The sequence below is a fragment of the Uloborus diversus genome, chromosome 1 (assembly GCF_026930045.1).
Source record: "Uloborus diversus isolate 005 chromosome 1, Udiv.v.3.1, whole genome shotgun sequence".
Classification (NCBI taxonomy): Eukaryota; Metazoa; Arthropoda; class Arachnida; order Araneae; family Uloboridae; genus Uloborus; species Uloborus diversus.
The window spans coordinates 131,639,181-131,651,509 of record NC_072731.1 but is presented as its reverse complement, the minus strand read 5'-3'; the positions used below and the strand labels follow the sequence as shown (position 1 = coordinate 131,651,509).

The 12,329-nt window shown below is 30.1% G+C and overlaps 1 protein-coding gene across 1 annotated transcript in view; it reads right to left on the bottom strand.

The window, feature by feature from the left end:
- LOC129221293 (ras-related GTP-binding protein D-like) overlaps positions 1-12,329 on the bottom strand; it is a 58,318-nt gene that overhangs the window by 23,837 nt on the left and 22,152 nt on the right. Inside the window, exons 3-4 of the mRNA XM_054855755.1 lie at positions 11,075-11,169; positions 9,865-9,998 (exon numbers count right to left, since the gene is read on the bottom strand). Of these exons, the coding sequence (XP_054711730.1) occupies positions 9,865-9,998; positions 11,075-11,169 (229 nt within the window). The remainder of the gene's footprint in view (positions 1-9,864; positions 9,999-11,074; positions 11,170-12,329) is intronic.

The window sequence follows — 12,329 nt, the reverse complement described above, 5'->3', positions numbered from 1 at the left end:
GAAAGTGTTCTTAGCTTGGCCTCGTTTTTGTAGAACTTTAATTACTGGAGATATTAATTAAAACCCGACTTAACAGCTTTTACAATTATGGTAGTTAAAGCTACCGGTATGTAAAAATATTGGCCCTAATTAAAAGAACGAAGTTTTCTGCATTTCATATTTATTTGGAACTTTCAAGTTATATACAGTAGGAGCTATCTTGATAAGTAAATTTTAAATGCTATTCTAAGCCTTTATACGCGTGATTGGTAGCGATTTCATAGTCGGAAGATAAAGAGAAAAAAACTCAATGATTTAAAATTTCTATCTGCTGTTAGTTCATATTTGTCAGCAATGCGTGTTCTGACCCGCGAAATTCATCTCAATCTGAGGTCGGCCCTCTGGGATATTTTTTTTTTTTTAAATTTTTAACTTAATATTGGTTTTTGTTATTGTTGTTCTTCCTTTTGGTTTTTCTCGGCATCCTTCAGAAAAGTGAGACTAAATTCTCTATTCACTGTTTGTAAAGGTGTTCCAGGCTCAGCTATTTCGTCGGTCTTGGTAAGTTCGGTGGAATGGGTCAGCGCTGCATTTATGCTGAAATAAAATGCGAAAAATATTTCTAGTCTGTTCAGAAGCAGCTTTACATTCTTGCTCCTGTATCCTACATCTTTCAAGTTATCTAGAAATAAGCTTACTCCCCCTCAATTTTAACGGATATTTCTTTAAAGAGTAAGTAATAGTCTTGATTATATTTTCGTAGTAGATGACATTTTTTGAAGAAACAGTACCATTACCCTAACGGGAACACCTTCCGTAGCAAATTCTGCACTTGGGTAGTTGATATGGGTAAAAACATTTTGAGATCCGTATCCGTATCCGCGGATCTTGCCACTATTGATCCGGATCCGGGGATCTACTTTTTTAACGATCCGGCACATCACTAATTTTTAATACTATTTCAGTCAAAAAAATGCAAAGTTACTTTAATTTTGATGTATGAAAAGTAGAAATGTTTTGAAAGAACATCCCAAACATAAACAATAGAAAAATACCATACATTAATTTGCTATACACAAATGCTTTCAAAACAACCAAAAATATCAACTATATTTTACAAAAAATAACACCTTTATATTTTTATAAAATGCTAGAATCAACTTATTTTCAGTTACTCAGTACCTAAAGGACACGTTTATGGAAATGAAAACATTTTAAAAATATGCCTTGAAATGCTTAAATCAATCACAAAAAATTCAAGAATTTTTATGAATAATTCTTGATACTGATAAGAATTAACTTTTGGAACATAACAACCACACTAGTTTTGTTAAACAAATTTATATGCACTAAAAGTAAGGTTAATTACAAAAGAACACTCAAGATTTTGTAAAAATATCGAAAATTTCGAAAGTGATAATTTTTTTTTTTTAATTTGAATTCTAAAAAAGAACTTGCCTTTTCATTGCCTAAATCCGCACACTCAGCCTGAAACAACTAATTAAGAAGGAACTAACATCAAGAACGAAAACACAACAACATATTGCAATTGACAATGGCGCATTGCAGAGACACACCCACATGTTGGATTTTTCGTTTAATTCACAGTCTAGTTTGACTTTTCTAAACTGACTTTTTCTAATACTGACACATCAAAACACAACTACTGAGTTTGAAAAAGTCCAAATTAGGCTTTCCTAAGAGGTACATTGCACAAAACAAAAATAACAAACACTCTCAAACGATTAACAAGTTTGAACAGATCTATGTTGCCTTTGGGTAGCCAGACATAGGTTAGTATAGCCAGGGATGCCATGTTTAAAAAAATTATCACCTTGTTGGCAATTTTTGTAACATGCTAAAATTCGAATCTCGTCAAAGGGGGGGGGGGGGAGATATATCACATCTGTATCGCGAAAATATGTTTGTCAGTTTTTGTCGAAATTACATGGCATAGCAGAGATTTAAAATTATTGCTACTATTACAATGCATTTTTTTTTCAATTTAATAATTAGTTTAATTAATAATAAAATTGATACTTAAAATATTTCTTCAGTGTTACATATTACTTACATCACATTGTAGTTTACTACAATTAACAATTGTTAATTGTTCTGTGAATTTGAATTAAAACTAACTCATAAAAAAATTACTGGTTTTGTACAATATATTCTACACACGATAGGTCTACCTGGGACGTAGACGCTAAATGGTTACCATATTACTATCCAACTATTTAAATACACATGTTAGCACCTAATAAAATATCAATAAAATATCAATAACTTTCAGTAAATTACCGCCCAATAGCCAGGTCTAAAGCAGAAATATATGAAATACTCGAGTTGAACCGATCCATTGCTTTGGTCACTTGTCTGGTCTGCGCTAATTCTATATTAGCTACCAGTTTGTTTGGCACTATTGGCTTCCTTAAGATGTTTTCCATCTCCAGCTCAGTCACTTTCTTATGCCGGGCTGATGCGTGCTAATGAGCATGAAACTGCGGTCCTCGGCTGGAAATGACTGAGCTGGCGGGGTATGTCATGTATCAATAACTTTATTACAAGCAATAAATTATTTGATGCAGTATATGACTTTTCTCAAAGATCTTATGGCTTCAGCAAAATATCCTCAAAAAAGGTATATTTCAATTAAAAATGAAAAAAAAATTTTCTTTACTAGTAAAAGTCCGAAAAACATCTGAGGGAAATTACAGAAATGCATCTTAATTACACGATTAAAAAAAAATAATAAAATAAATAAACAGAGCGGTCTCTGAGATCTTACGTCCCCTGTTATGTCCTTCTTTCTAATTTCCCCTGTTACAGGTTAAACTATAAAACAATAACCTGCACAATTTTAAAACACTTAATTAAAATACATACATATACGTGTGGAAAAAACTTGCCAAGATGAGAATAGTTCAGGCGGCGAGCGAGCAATCAACACTGAACAAAAATACGAATTCGAATAATACTTTGAACTCTGTACGCTGCCCTGTACCTATTGATACATTAAGTTAATTGTTAGTTTTAATTGTTTCATGAAACAATTAAAAAAATTAATTGCAATTATTTTAATTGTAAAAAGCGATTAATGTACATTAAGTTAATTAAATTAATTGCAAAGTACAATTAATATTTTAATTGCAATTAATTTAACTGCAATTAATTTAATTGCAATTACTTTTTCAATCAATTAACAAGGCAATTGAAAAAATAATTGATTAATGCCCAACACTTGTTTTTACCATGGTTGAACCATTGAATTCATGCCAACCAATGGCAAGGACCCAACCATGGTTGTGGACATCAACCATGGTTGTTGGGTTTTTACCATGGTTGATTTTCCACTATTCTTGCAAAAATACCTTTTTGCCGGCAAAATGACAAACCCTGAGTCTGAGTCAAAGGTTCTAAAATTCTTGGAGTCGGTCATTTTCCTTTCGACTCTGCAGCCCTGGTCAGAACATGACCAAAGTTCTAAAACATCATTTTTAAAAATAATTTCCAGATGTTTTTTGAAGTCCTCTTACAACTCAGTAGTGCATGCATATCAAGGTTCGTGATTTAAAAAATTTTTGTTAAAAAATCAAATAAGTCTGATTTTTTAAAATTTAAATTAGACTTTTTTGATTTATTTTAACTCTTCAAAAATGTGTAGATATTACTTACTTTTACATTTATAAACATAATACAGTTCACACAATAGATGAAAAAGCAACTTTTTAGCTATTTTCATTTCATGGTAGTGTAGCTATTTTTTGATAATACGTATAAGTCGAAGTTTTAATACAAATGCATGATTCAAATTAAGTTTAACATTTACCCCCACCCCTGCTACAACCACAAATCCTTCAACTATAATTCTAGGAAACAGTGGTACATCTATCTCCTAGCATCAAAAGTTTCATACTTTTTAGAAGAAAAAATTCTTAAAATTTGGCAGTTTTCTATGTTTATCAGTGTAGAATCAACAAAAGTTCTAAAACGGATTCAAGTGTCCAATTGGGATGAAGAAGGCAAAAAAACCTTGAAAATAAAATAATCTGAACTAATGAATCCATTCAGTTTACACTTAAAATTAGGACAAGGTCTCTAAATATTCAATAACTATTTAAGATTTATAAATACGTTAGAATTTTTACATAAGATGTGATTTTGTTTTATGTTTTGCTTAAAGATAAAGTTTCCATCATCATGTTTGGCTTTAATGTTAAAATAATATGTTGAATAATTATTTTTTTTAACTTTATTAATCATGGTGTATGAGAAAAACTGCAAATTTTTATTTGTTCAGAACTTATTTCGGAGTAAAAGCAGTATTGCATGACAGTGGCACAGCCACGGGAGGGGTTTTGGGGTTAAAACCCCTCCCAGAACACAAGCACATTTCCTCTGTTAAAACCAAAAGAAAAAACGGAGTATTTGAGGTTTTCCAAGCAGAATAGGTTTTAACAAAATATCTTACTGCTTTTAATGATCGGGAAGCAGTCAAATTTCTTTTCAATTCTTAAATTTTAAAGTTATATTTCATGATGAGCATCCCACGTCCCCACTGGTATAAGGTAGCTAAAATGGTGTCAATAAAGCTCTACAAGATATCCTGGTCCCTCAGCACTTCCATCACTGCACAAATCCTTTTTAGGGACATCTAGAGAGAGGACCACACCAGATTTTCTGAGGCTCCAAAACAATTCTCATCGAAAGATCGAAACCGTATTAGCAAGCATTTGACATTCATAAAGACATGAATGTATTTGAGGAGGAGGTTTTAAATGATCTCGCAAATAAAACACAAACAATGAACATAAGATTAAAGTAAAACTAATGATCAATATTCTGTGCTTTTTCCCACTTTCTTCGTTTCATAGTGATATCAATACGAATGATTAATTGTGTTTAAGCAAGTACTTTGAATAAATAATTATTAATCTATAGAAATTCTTTGATATTGAATATCACACATTGTAAATGAATGGGAAAGAAAGCAACAATTTTCTATTTTGAAAACCCCTCCCAGAAAAATTTCCTGGCTGCGCCACTGTTGCATGAGTCTGAAAACCTGTTACACATAGAGAAAGAGGGGTCTATATAGTTTTGCTACTTGAAGTTAAGATTGTATAATGCAGTATGCTTAAATATAAAGCAACACAAAAAATCAGTAATCCAACGTCATAAAGCACTAAAATTGCAAAATATTGCAGACACATGTTTCGGTGTTACAAGGAACACCTTTTTCAATGCAAAGAAGTGTGAGCTTCTGGATGAAAAGTCATCCGAGAAAAGCAACACGGTGGAACAGGAGATAGTATAAATATCAAAAAATAGAAATTAAACAAAACAACAAAGATAAAATGACACCTGAAGGCAAAATTTATTATATAATTCCATCAGGAAAAAACCGTTAAGTAATAAATTTTCCAAGAAAACCCATAAACAATGCAAAAAGTCCAAAAATGAAATCACTCAAATTTGGATTACTGATTTTTTGAATCTTCAGCACAAAGGTATTTATTCGTTATGAAGCAACACGTTCTAAAAATGCAAATTCATTTATAAAAAATTAAATCAACTGATTTTAATCAATAATTTTAGCAAAAAAAAAATAATCACTCAATTCAAATCAATTGATTTAAATCAATGATTTAAAAAAAATCACTTGATTTAAATCAACAAACCTTGATGCATATTTCCAATTATGTGACATGGTAGTAGTATTTTTTTTCCTGTTGAATATAAGCTCAGCAATGCCGTTAGCATTATTTCTTCCTGTGCATTATGTTTTTCCAGGGTTCATTTTCAACTTTGAAAATTAAAAGTAAGGAGTTTGTAAGGAGTTTTGCAGAAGCTCAGTTTACTTTTTAAGGACTAATTTCTTGCTCAAAAATGTATGTTTTAAAATGTTTTTCAGAAAAAATATTTACAACTACTCTTATACTATTTATTTTGCTTTTGCACAATACATTTAATGCACAAACATACTAAAGTTATAGTAAAATATGCATTTACTGCTTCTTAAACTTGAGCCAACTCTGAATCAAATTCAAATGTGTGTGTGTGTGGGGGGAGGTGTCAATTGCAATATATTTTACTTTGAAGTTGAATAAAAAATAAGTGAAATTGATTGCAAATTAAAATTTGCGCAAAAACCAAACATGTACTAACAACTTTCTAACCAAAAAAAAAAAGGATTTTAAAAAAATAAATTAATTGTTAAAATAAGAACTATAACAAGATGGCTGAAAGTAGTAGTTTCATTTCCAACCATCAAAATAATTGAAATATTTACAAGATACAAAATGACAAACTGCAAACACAGCAAACAATTTTTGGCGAAGCTTCGTGTTTGATTTTGGCATTTTAAAAACATAAGGTTCCTCATATGAGATTGAAATACAGAAAATTCAATTTAAATACTAAGGATCCTTTTGAAAAAAAGTGTACAAATTATATTAATCTTCAAAGTAGATCAAAATTTTGAAGACTATTTCAAAACTTTTGTGTGACTCTAAGCATATATATATATATATATATATATATATATATATATATATATATATATATATATATATATATATATATATATATATATAGAAAACTGCCCAAATTTTAAGGATTTTTCTTCTAAAAACTATGAAAATTATAATTCTAGGAAATAGTGGTACCCTTGTTTAGCTATTAAGTCGCTCTTTCATCTGTTGTATAAAATGTTAATTTATAAATGTTAAGTAATTAATATCTTTAAATTAAAAAAAATCAAAAAAAGAAAAAAAATCTGATTTAAATTTAAAAAAAGTCCTTTTTTATAAGAAAAAAAAAAGAAAAACAAAAGCCCTGCAACTACAGACATTATATATGAATTAAAACACTTAAAATAGTTGAAACAAAAATTAATTTCAGCCAGCAATTCCATAATTAACTTTCTGACATTAGACACCATTAAAGAGCATGAATTTTGTTAAAAATTTTTCAATTTAATGATTTTAATAAAAATATAAATAACTTAATTTCTTTGCCTCTTCACAAGGCATAGTAAGATTCATAAATGCAAAAAAAAAATCTTATTTTCATTGCGCATGCAAAGAGAATGCGATTTTCAAAGTGAACGTTAAGAGTAAAAATAACGCACATAAAACAATTTATTAAATTAAATGTTTAAGGATTGCATTTTTTAGAGCTCTACAATATGCGTATTATTAATAACAATCGATGTAATTGAAGCAAAAATAAATCAAACCAGCGATTTAGATTTTAACTTTTTGACTCTCATAAAACGACAGAATTTCGTTAGAAAATTTTAACTTAGTGATTTTTATGGGAATAAAAAGAAATTTCATTTATTTGCCCTCTAAAAAAGCATAATAAGCATCAACAATCAGAAAAATTTGATTCTCATAACGGATGCAAAAAGATTGCTATAATCAAAACGAAAGCATCTAAAGTCCAAAATATGGCAAATAAAAGAATTTATAAAAGCAAAAAAATTTTAAAATGGCACTTTAACAAGTCTACAAGATGTATATAATTAATAATTATCGACATAATCGTCAGAAATTCAGAGTAAGGGGAAAAAAAATTAGGATATGGGGAAGAAAATACCGTAAAATCCCGAAAGTAACCCCCCTATCGATTATAACCCCCCCCCCTTTTTGTAGAAAGTAAAATCTCATTAAAATCCTGATCATACCCCCCTCCCTTCCCTTTGCCTGAAAATTTTCCGATCATCTTCATTTGCCACTCCCTCCAATAAAAGAAGGATAACATTTTCTGCTTTACTTGGAAAGCTTTAACAAAGGTTTAGTTTCCCCCTCCATGTGCAGTTTTGCTTTTCTAAAAAAAAAAAAAAGAAAGAAAGAAAACACAATGATTTAAACAAAAAAAGAAAAAAAAATGGTCTCCATGGTTTATTCCTTCCAAAATGTCTAGACTCCTTTTGATGCAAGGGCGCTTTTTTTTTTCTTTTTTTTTGTTCATATGTATTACAAAAGAAACTTATACGATTGTAATGCATTTTTTTTCCTTTTGGAAGGAGCATTTTTGTTCTGACTTGTGAAACTGAACGATCTTCAACACGGCGCCATTTTGGAAAAGTGTTGCTTAAAAAGTAGTGCGAAACTCAACCTTTTAAAAGGAGAAATAATGTAATTGAACGAGTTTGGGATCACAAGAAATGTAAATTTTACTAAATTGAGTAAGAGATTTGTCTGTGTTTGCGTTCACGAACTTTGTAAAGCTCAGTTTTCGAAATTATGATTTTCATAACGATTTTGTGGCCGTGATTGCGATTTTTGCTTCTATTCTGAAACAAGAACATTAAGATTTTGTTTCTTTTACTGTAACCTTATTACATTCAGTACATAATGAATTTTTAAGCTATAAATTATAGGGTTTTGCCAACTTAAGGTGCAAAATCTTATCTTTCGAAAACAAATGGCGCCCTCATGCAATTTATTACTACTAGAAAATTATGACATGTTTTTATTAATTAATTTCTCTCTCTCTTCATTAATATTAACTCTTTTTAACTTATTATTCCTTTTCTGTACTTTAAAATTAATACTATTAAAATTAATTATTTTGGCTAATTTTTCAGAAAAATCTCGATTATAACCCCCCCCCCCTTTTGAAATCAACAAGTTTTGTTTTGAAAATAGGGGGGGGGGGGTTACTTTCGGGATTTTACGGTAGTCTAACAAAAAAATCGGATTTCCGGTATTCACTGATAAAAAAATACAGGAATTCTGGTAAAATTTGGTATAACGTATTCATGTGTATAGGATTGGCGATTGCAGAACATCTTGAAGCCCTTGTAGAATAAAAAATAAGGAGTTTGTAAGGAGATAATAGCAAAATTCAGGAGTTTTAAGGGCCCTTATTTTCTTTTCTTAAAAAGCAGGAGTTTATAAAGAGTTTCTTAGAAGCGTACGAACCCTGTTTTCTATTTACTACATTCTCACACTTTTATCCAAATGATGCAGACTTGATTTTACCCTTTTAAATGAAAAATCTTTTGAAATCTAAAACATGATTTAAATCATTGCTCATAACTTCCTTTCTTTCAACCCACTAAAAATGCATGGGAGAACATGCATGTGTAGCTGGGGGGGGGGGGGATGAATGTGTAGAGACATTGCATTTCAGATCTTCTGCGTGGAAAAGGTCGTCTTTTTATTAGTACTATTAGAAAGAATAAATTTTTTCCAATCAAAATAGGTTTTTTTAGCATTCTTTTAGATAAGGATGAAAAAAAGAGCTTGAAATACAATGTCGTTCACAAAAAAGCTTGTTCTGCAATGTATCATGGATGGTGATTGCCAAGGAAACCAATTTATAGTAATATTACAACTGTGAGAAAGTTTTTAATATTTTTCTTATAAAAAGTTAGTTTGCCAGGTAAATATGAGAGAAATAGAAATACATCTTGTACTCTCTGTTTTCATAACAAAATATTTTCGGTTCTATTACATTTTTTCCTTGTAGCTTACTGATTTTAGTTACAGTTAATATTGTCCTTTTAATTTCTTGTAGCTGTAATATTAATTTTTTAAATGAGCATGAACTTTTATGTTGCTCTATAAGGAATTTTAACAAAATAATGATGCTGCATAAACTTCTATTCATGTGTTATATGCTAAGCAAATGCAGAATGAATGAGACACACACTAAAAATCCTGCAAAAGTGAAACAGTTTGAGATTTTTAAATGTAATCCCGAGCCTAAGAAATTTGTGAAAAAGCCAGAGTCTTGGAGTGATAACCAGACTTATCACCTTATCAGGTCTGGCTGTTCCTTATTTCAAAGCTAAATGCACGAAGGAAAATACAGATATTCATGCACAGAAATTAACAGAATTGGTTAAGCAAATGATTTAAAAATCCTTACTTGAGCATCAATTACAAATACAAGTGCTCCACTCCCAGCAAATATAGTATCTGAATCAAATGTTTGGTCTAAAAAATCAATCTGGCCAGGGAAGTCCCAAATTTCAAATTGAACAAAGGAGCTGTTTGAAACGCCTGTTTAAAAAAAGGAAAAAATTATAGTTTTACACTGTATCAGTAAAGTAAACCGTTGATACAATGATCCTCTATAACACAAAGCATTTTAAGTGGATGCAAAAATTAATATTTTGAAAATAGATGGCAAAAAATACAGAACGAGAAAAATAGAACAAGTATGCATACCAAATTATTTATATTATTAGGAGGGAGGGGATATGTCGATATGAAAATTTTAGTTTATTTCTTATATTTGGTTTAAAAATTTGTTTAACTAAAGTTTTTATTTTTAAAATGTTTTCAAGAAATTTTTCAAATTCAACTCCTATTTCATACACAATACTAGTCAGCAATAATAGAACAGTATCAAAGGCAGTGTTTATCAACAGGGTTTTAAGTTTGTTGAGAAAAATAAAAGGATGAAATTTATGAGGAACAATGAAAAGTTTATTTTCGATGATTTTATGCAATATTAAGGTTTTTGGTACAAAATATCACACTTGGCTATTTTTGTTCACCATTGCTTCATATCTATATCCATAAAAAAAGCTTACACGTGGCACAAAGTGAGGATTTATTTGCTTCTTTCTGTCAACAAGGATCGGCTTATTTACCAATCTTGATCAAGCCTCTAGGCATCTGTCGTCATCTGGGCACTTTGTTGTAGATGTTTTTTTTGCTCACTTGCTTCTAGCGTTTGATTTTCATTTTAATAGAATTTTGATTTCAGAATGAGTGTTTTAAGAGTACTTAAGAAGAGATCAGCGGGTAAGGGAGTCCTTTAAATAAAAAATCTGAACGCAGGTCAGTTAGAAATGCTGTCGATAGGCTTAGCCTGGCTAATGTATGCTGTGAACTACAAGTTGCAAATAGTGAATACCCCAATAGAAACAAGCATTTCCAAACACAATTGGAGAATGATGACTGAAGTTAGCGATTTTTGTATTACTACAGATTTTTCTCTATTAACTGCTTAAGTATCTTTCCATGTAAGAAATATGACTAAAAATAAAATAATTGTATGGCAGACAAAATATATACTTTTTAAAATAAAAATATCAATATCCCAGTAGAATAACTATCTTGATACAAACCATCTTTTACAATTTTGTTGGTACTTTCTAGAAACAATGTTTCATTGGGAGACATTTTGTGAAACACAACTTTTTGAATAGAAGATTTTCCACTCCTACAGGGAAAAAAATATGTTTAGCAAAAATTGAATGTGTTCAGGAAAAGTCATACCATACACTATAAGAGATTTACATGCCTCTTTAAAAGTATGTATAGTTAAAACCAGATATAAGTGAGCAACATCATAAGTTTTCAGCATAGGCAATATATTAATTGCGATACAATGGGAAATCTATTAATAAGAGAATAATATTCATTCAACAAAACAATATATGTACAGTGAACAATAAAAAGGATTTCATATAGATAATTAATGTATCTACAAGCTAGTACTAACAATTACCCACTTTAAACACAGAACATAATGAAGTTAGCTGATAATTATGAACTGGAAAAAACATTGCTTTAACTGAATTTACTTGAAAAATCAAATGAAAAGCAAAGATAATGTTTAAAGCAGGTTGGCTTTCAACAGAGAGTTGATACAGGGATGTGCCGACCAAAACTTGCTTTCGGAGTAATCTTGGGAGCAAGAAAATGGCGAGTTTGGAGCAGTAAAATGGTGAATTTGGAGCAACCTGGAGCATTAAAATTGGAAATTTAAAACAGCTTGCCGCAGCAAAAATTTAAAATTTGAATCAATTTAGAGCAACTATGTATATTTCACGCATAGAAACAAGTATGACATAATAAAATAATAGTTTAAAAAACTAAAAAAAATACTACTTTTGTAGTAAAATGAACAAAAAAGTAAAAAATAAAATAATTGTTTAAAAAACTAAAAAAATACGCTTTAGTAGCAAAACGAACTAAAAAATTAAAAATAACCTCTGGATGACAAGTATATAAAGTAATTGACCAAACACGTAATTTTACTGTAATAGAAAAAAAGCGTGGAGGGTTTTTTATCAGTTGTCTTAAATTTCTTCCACTTGTTATCCATGCAAAAATGTAAATAGGCAGCTCCCCTCGCTTTTTGTTGTTACAGTAAAATTAAGTGTTTGGTCAATTACTTTATATACTTGTCATCCAAAGATTATTTTAAATTTTTTAGTTCATTTTGCTACTAAAGTGTATTTTTTTAGTTTTTTAAACTATTAATTTTATCCACTCTAACAGCTTTTAAAGTTCTGCATGAGAGTCAAGATTCACCCTGTATGATACAGATCATATGATACCATTGGCGTCGTGAGCTGAAATTTATTGGGGTGGACC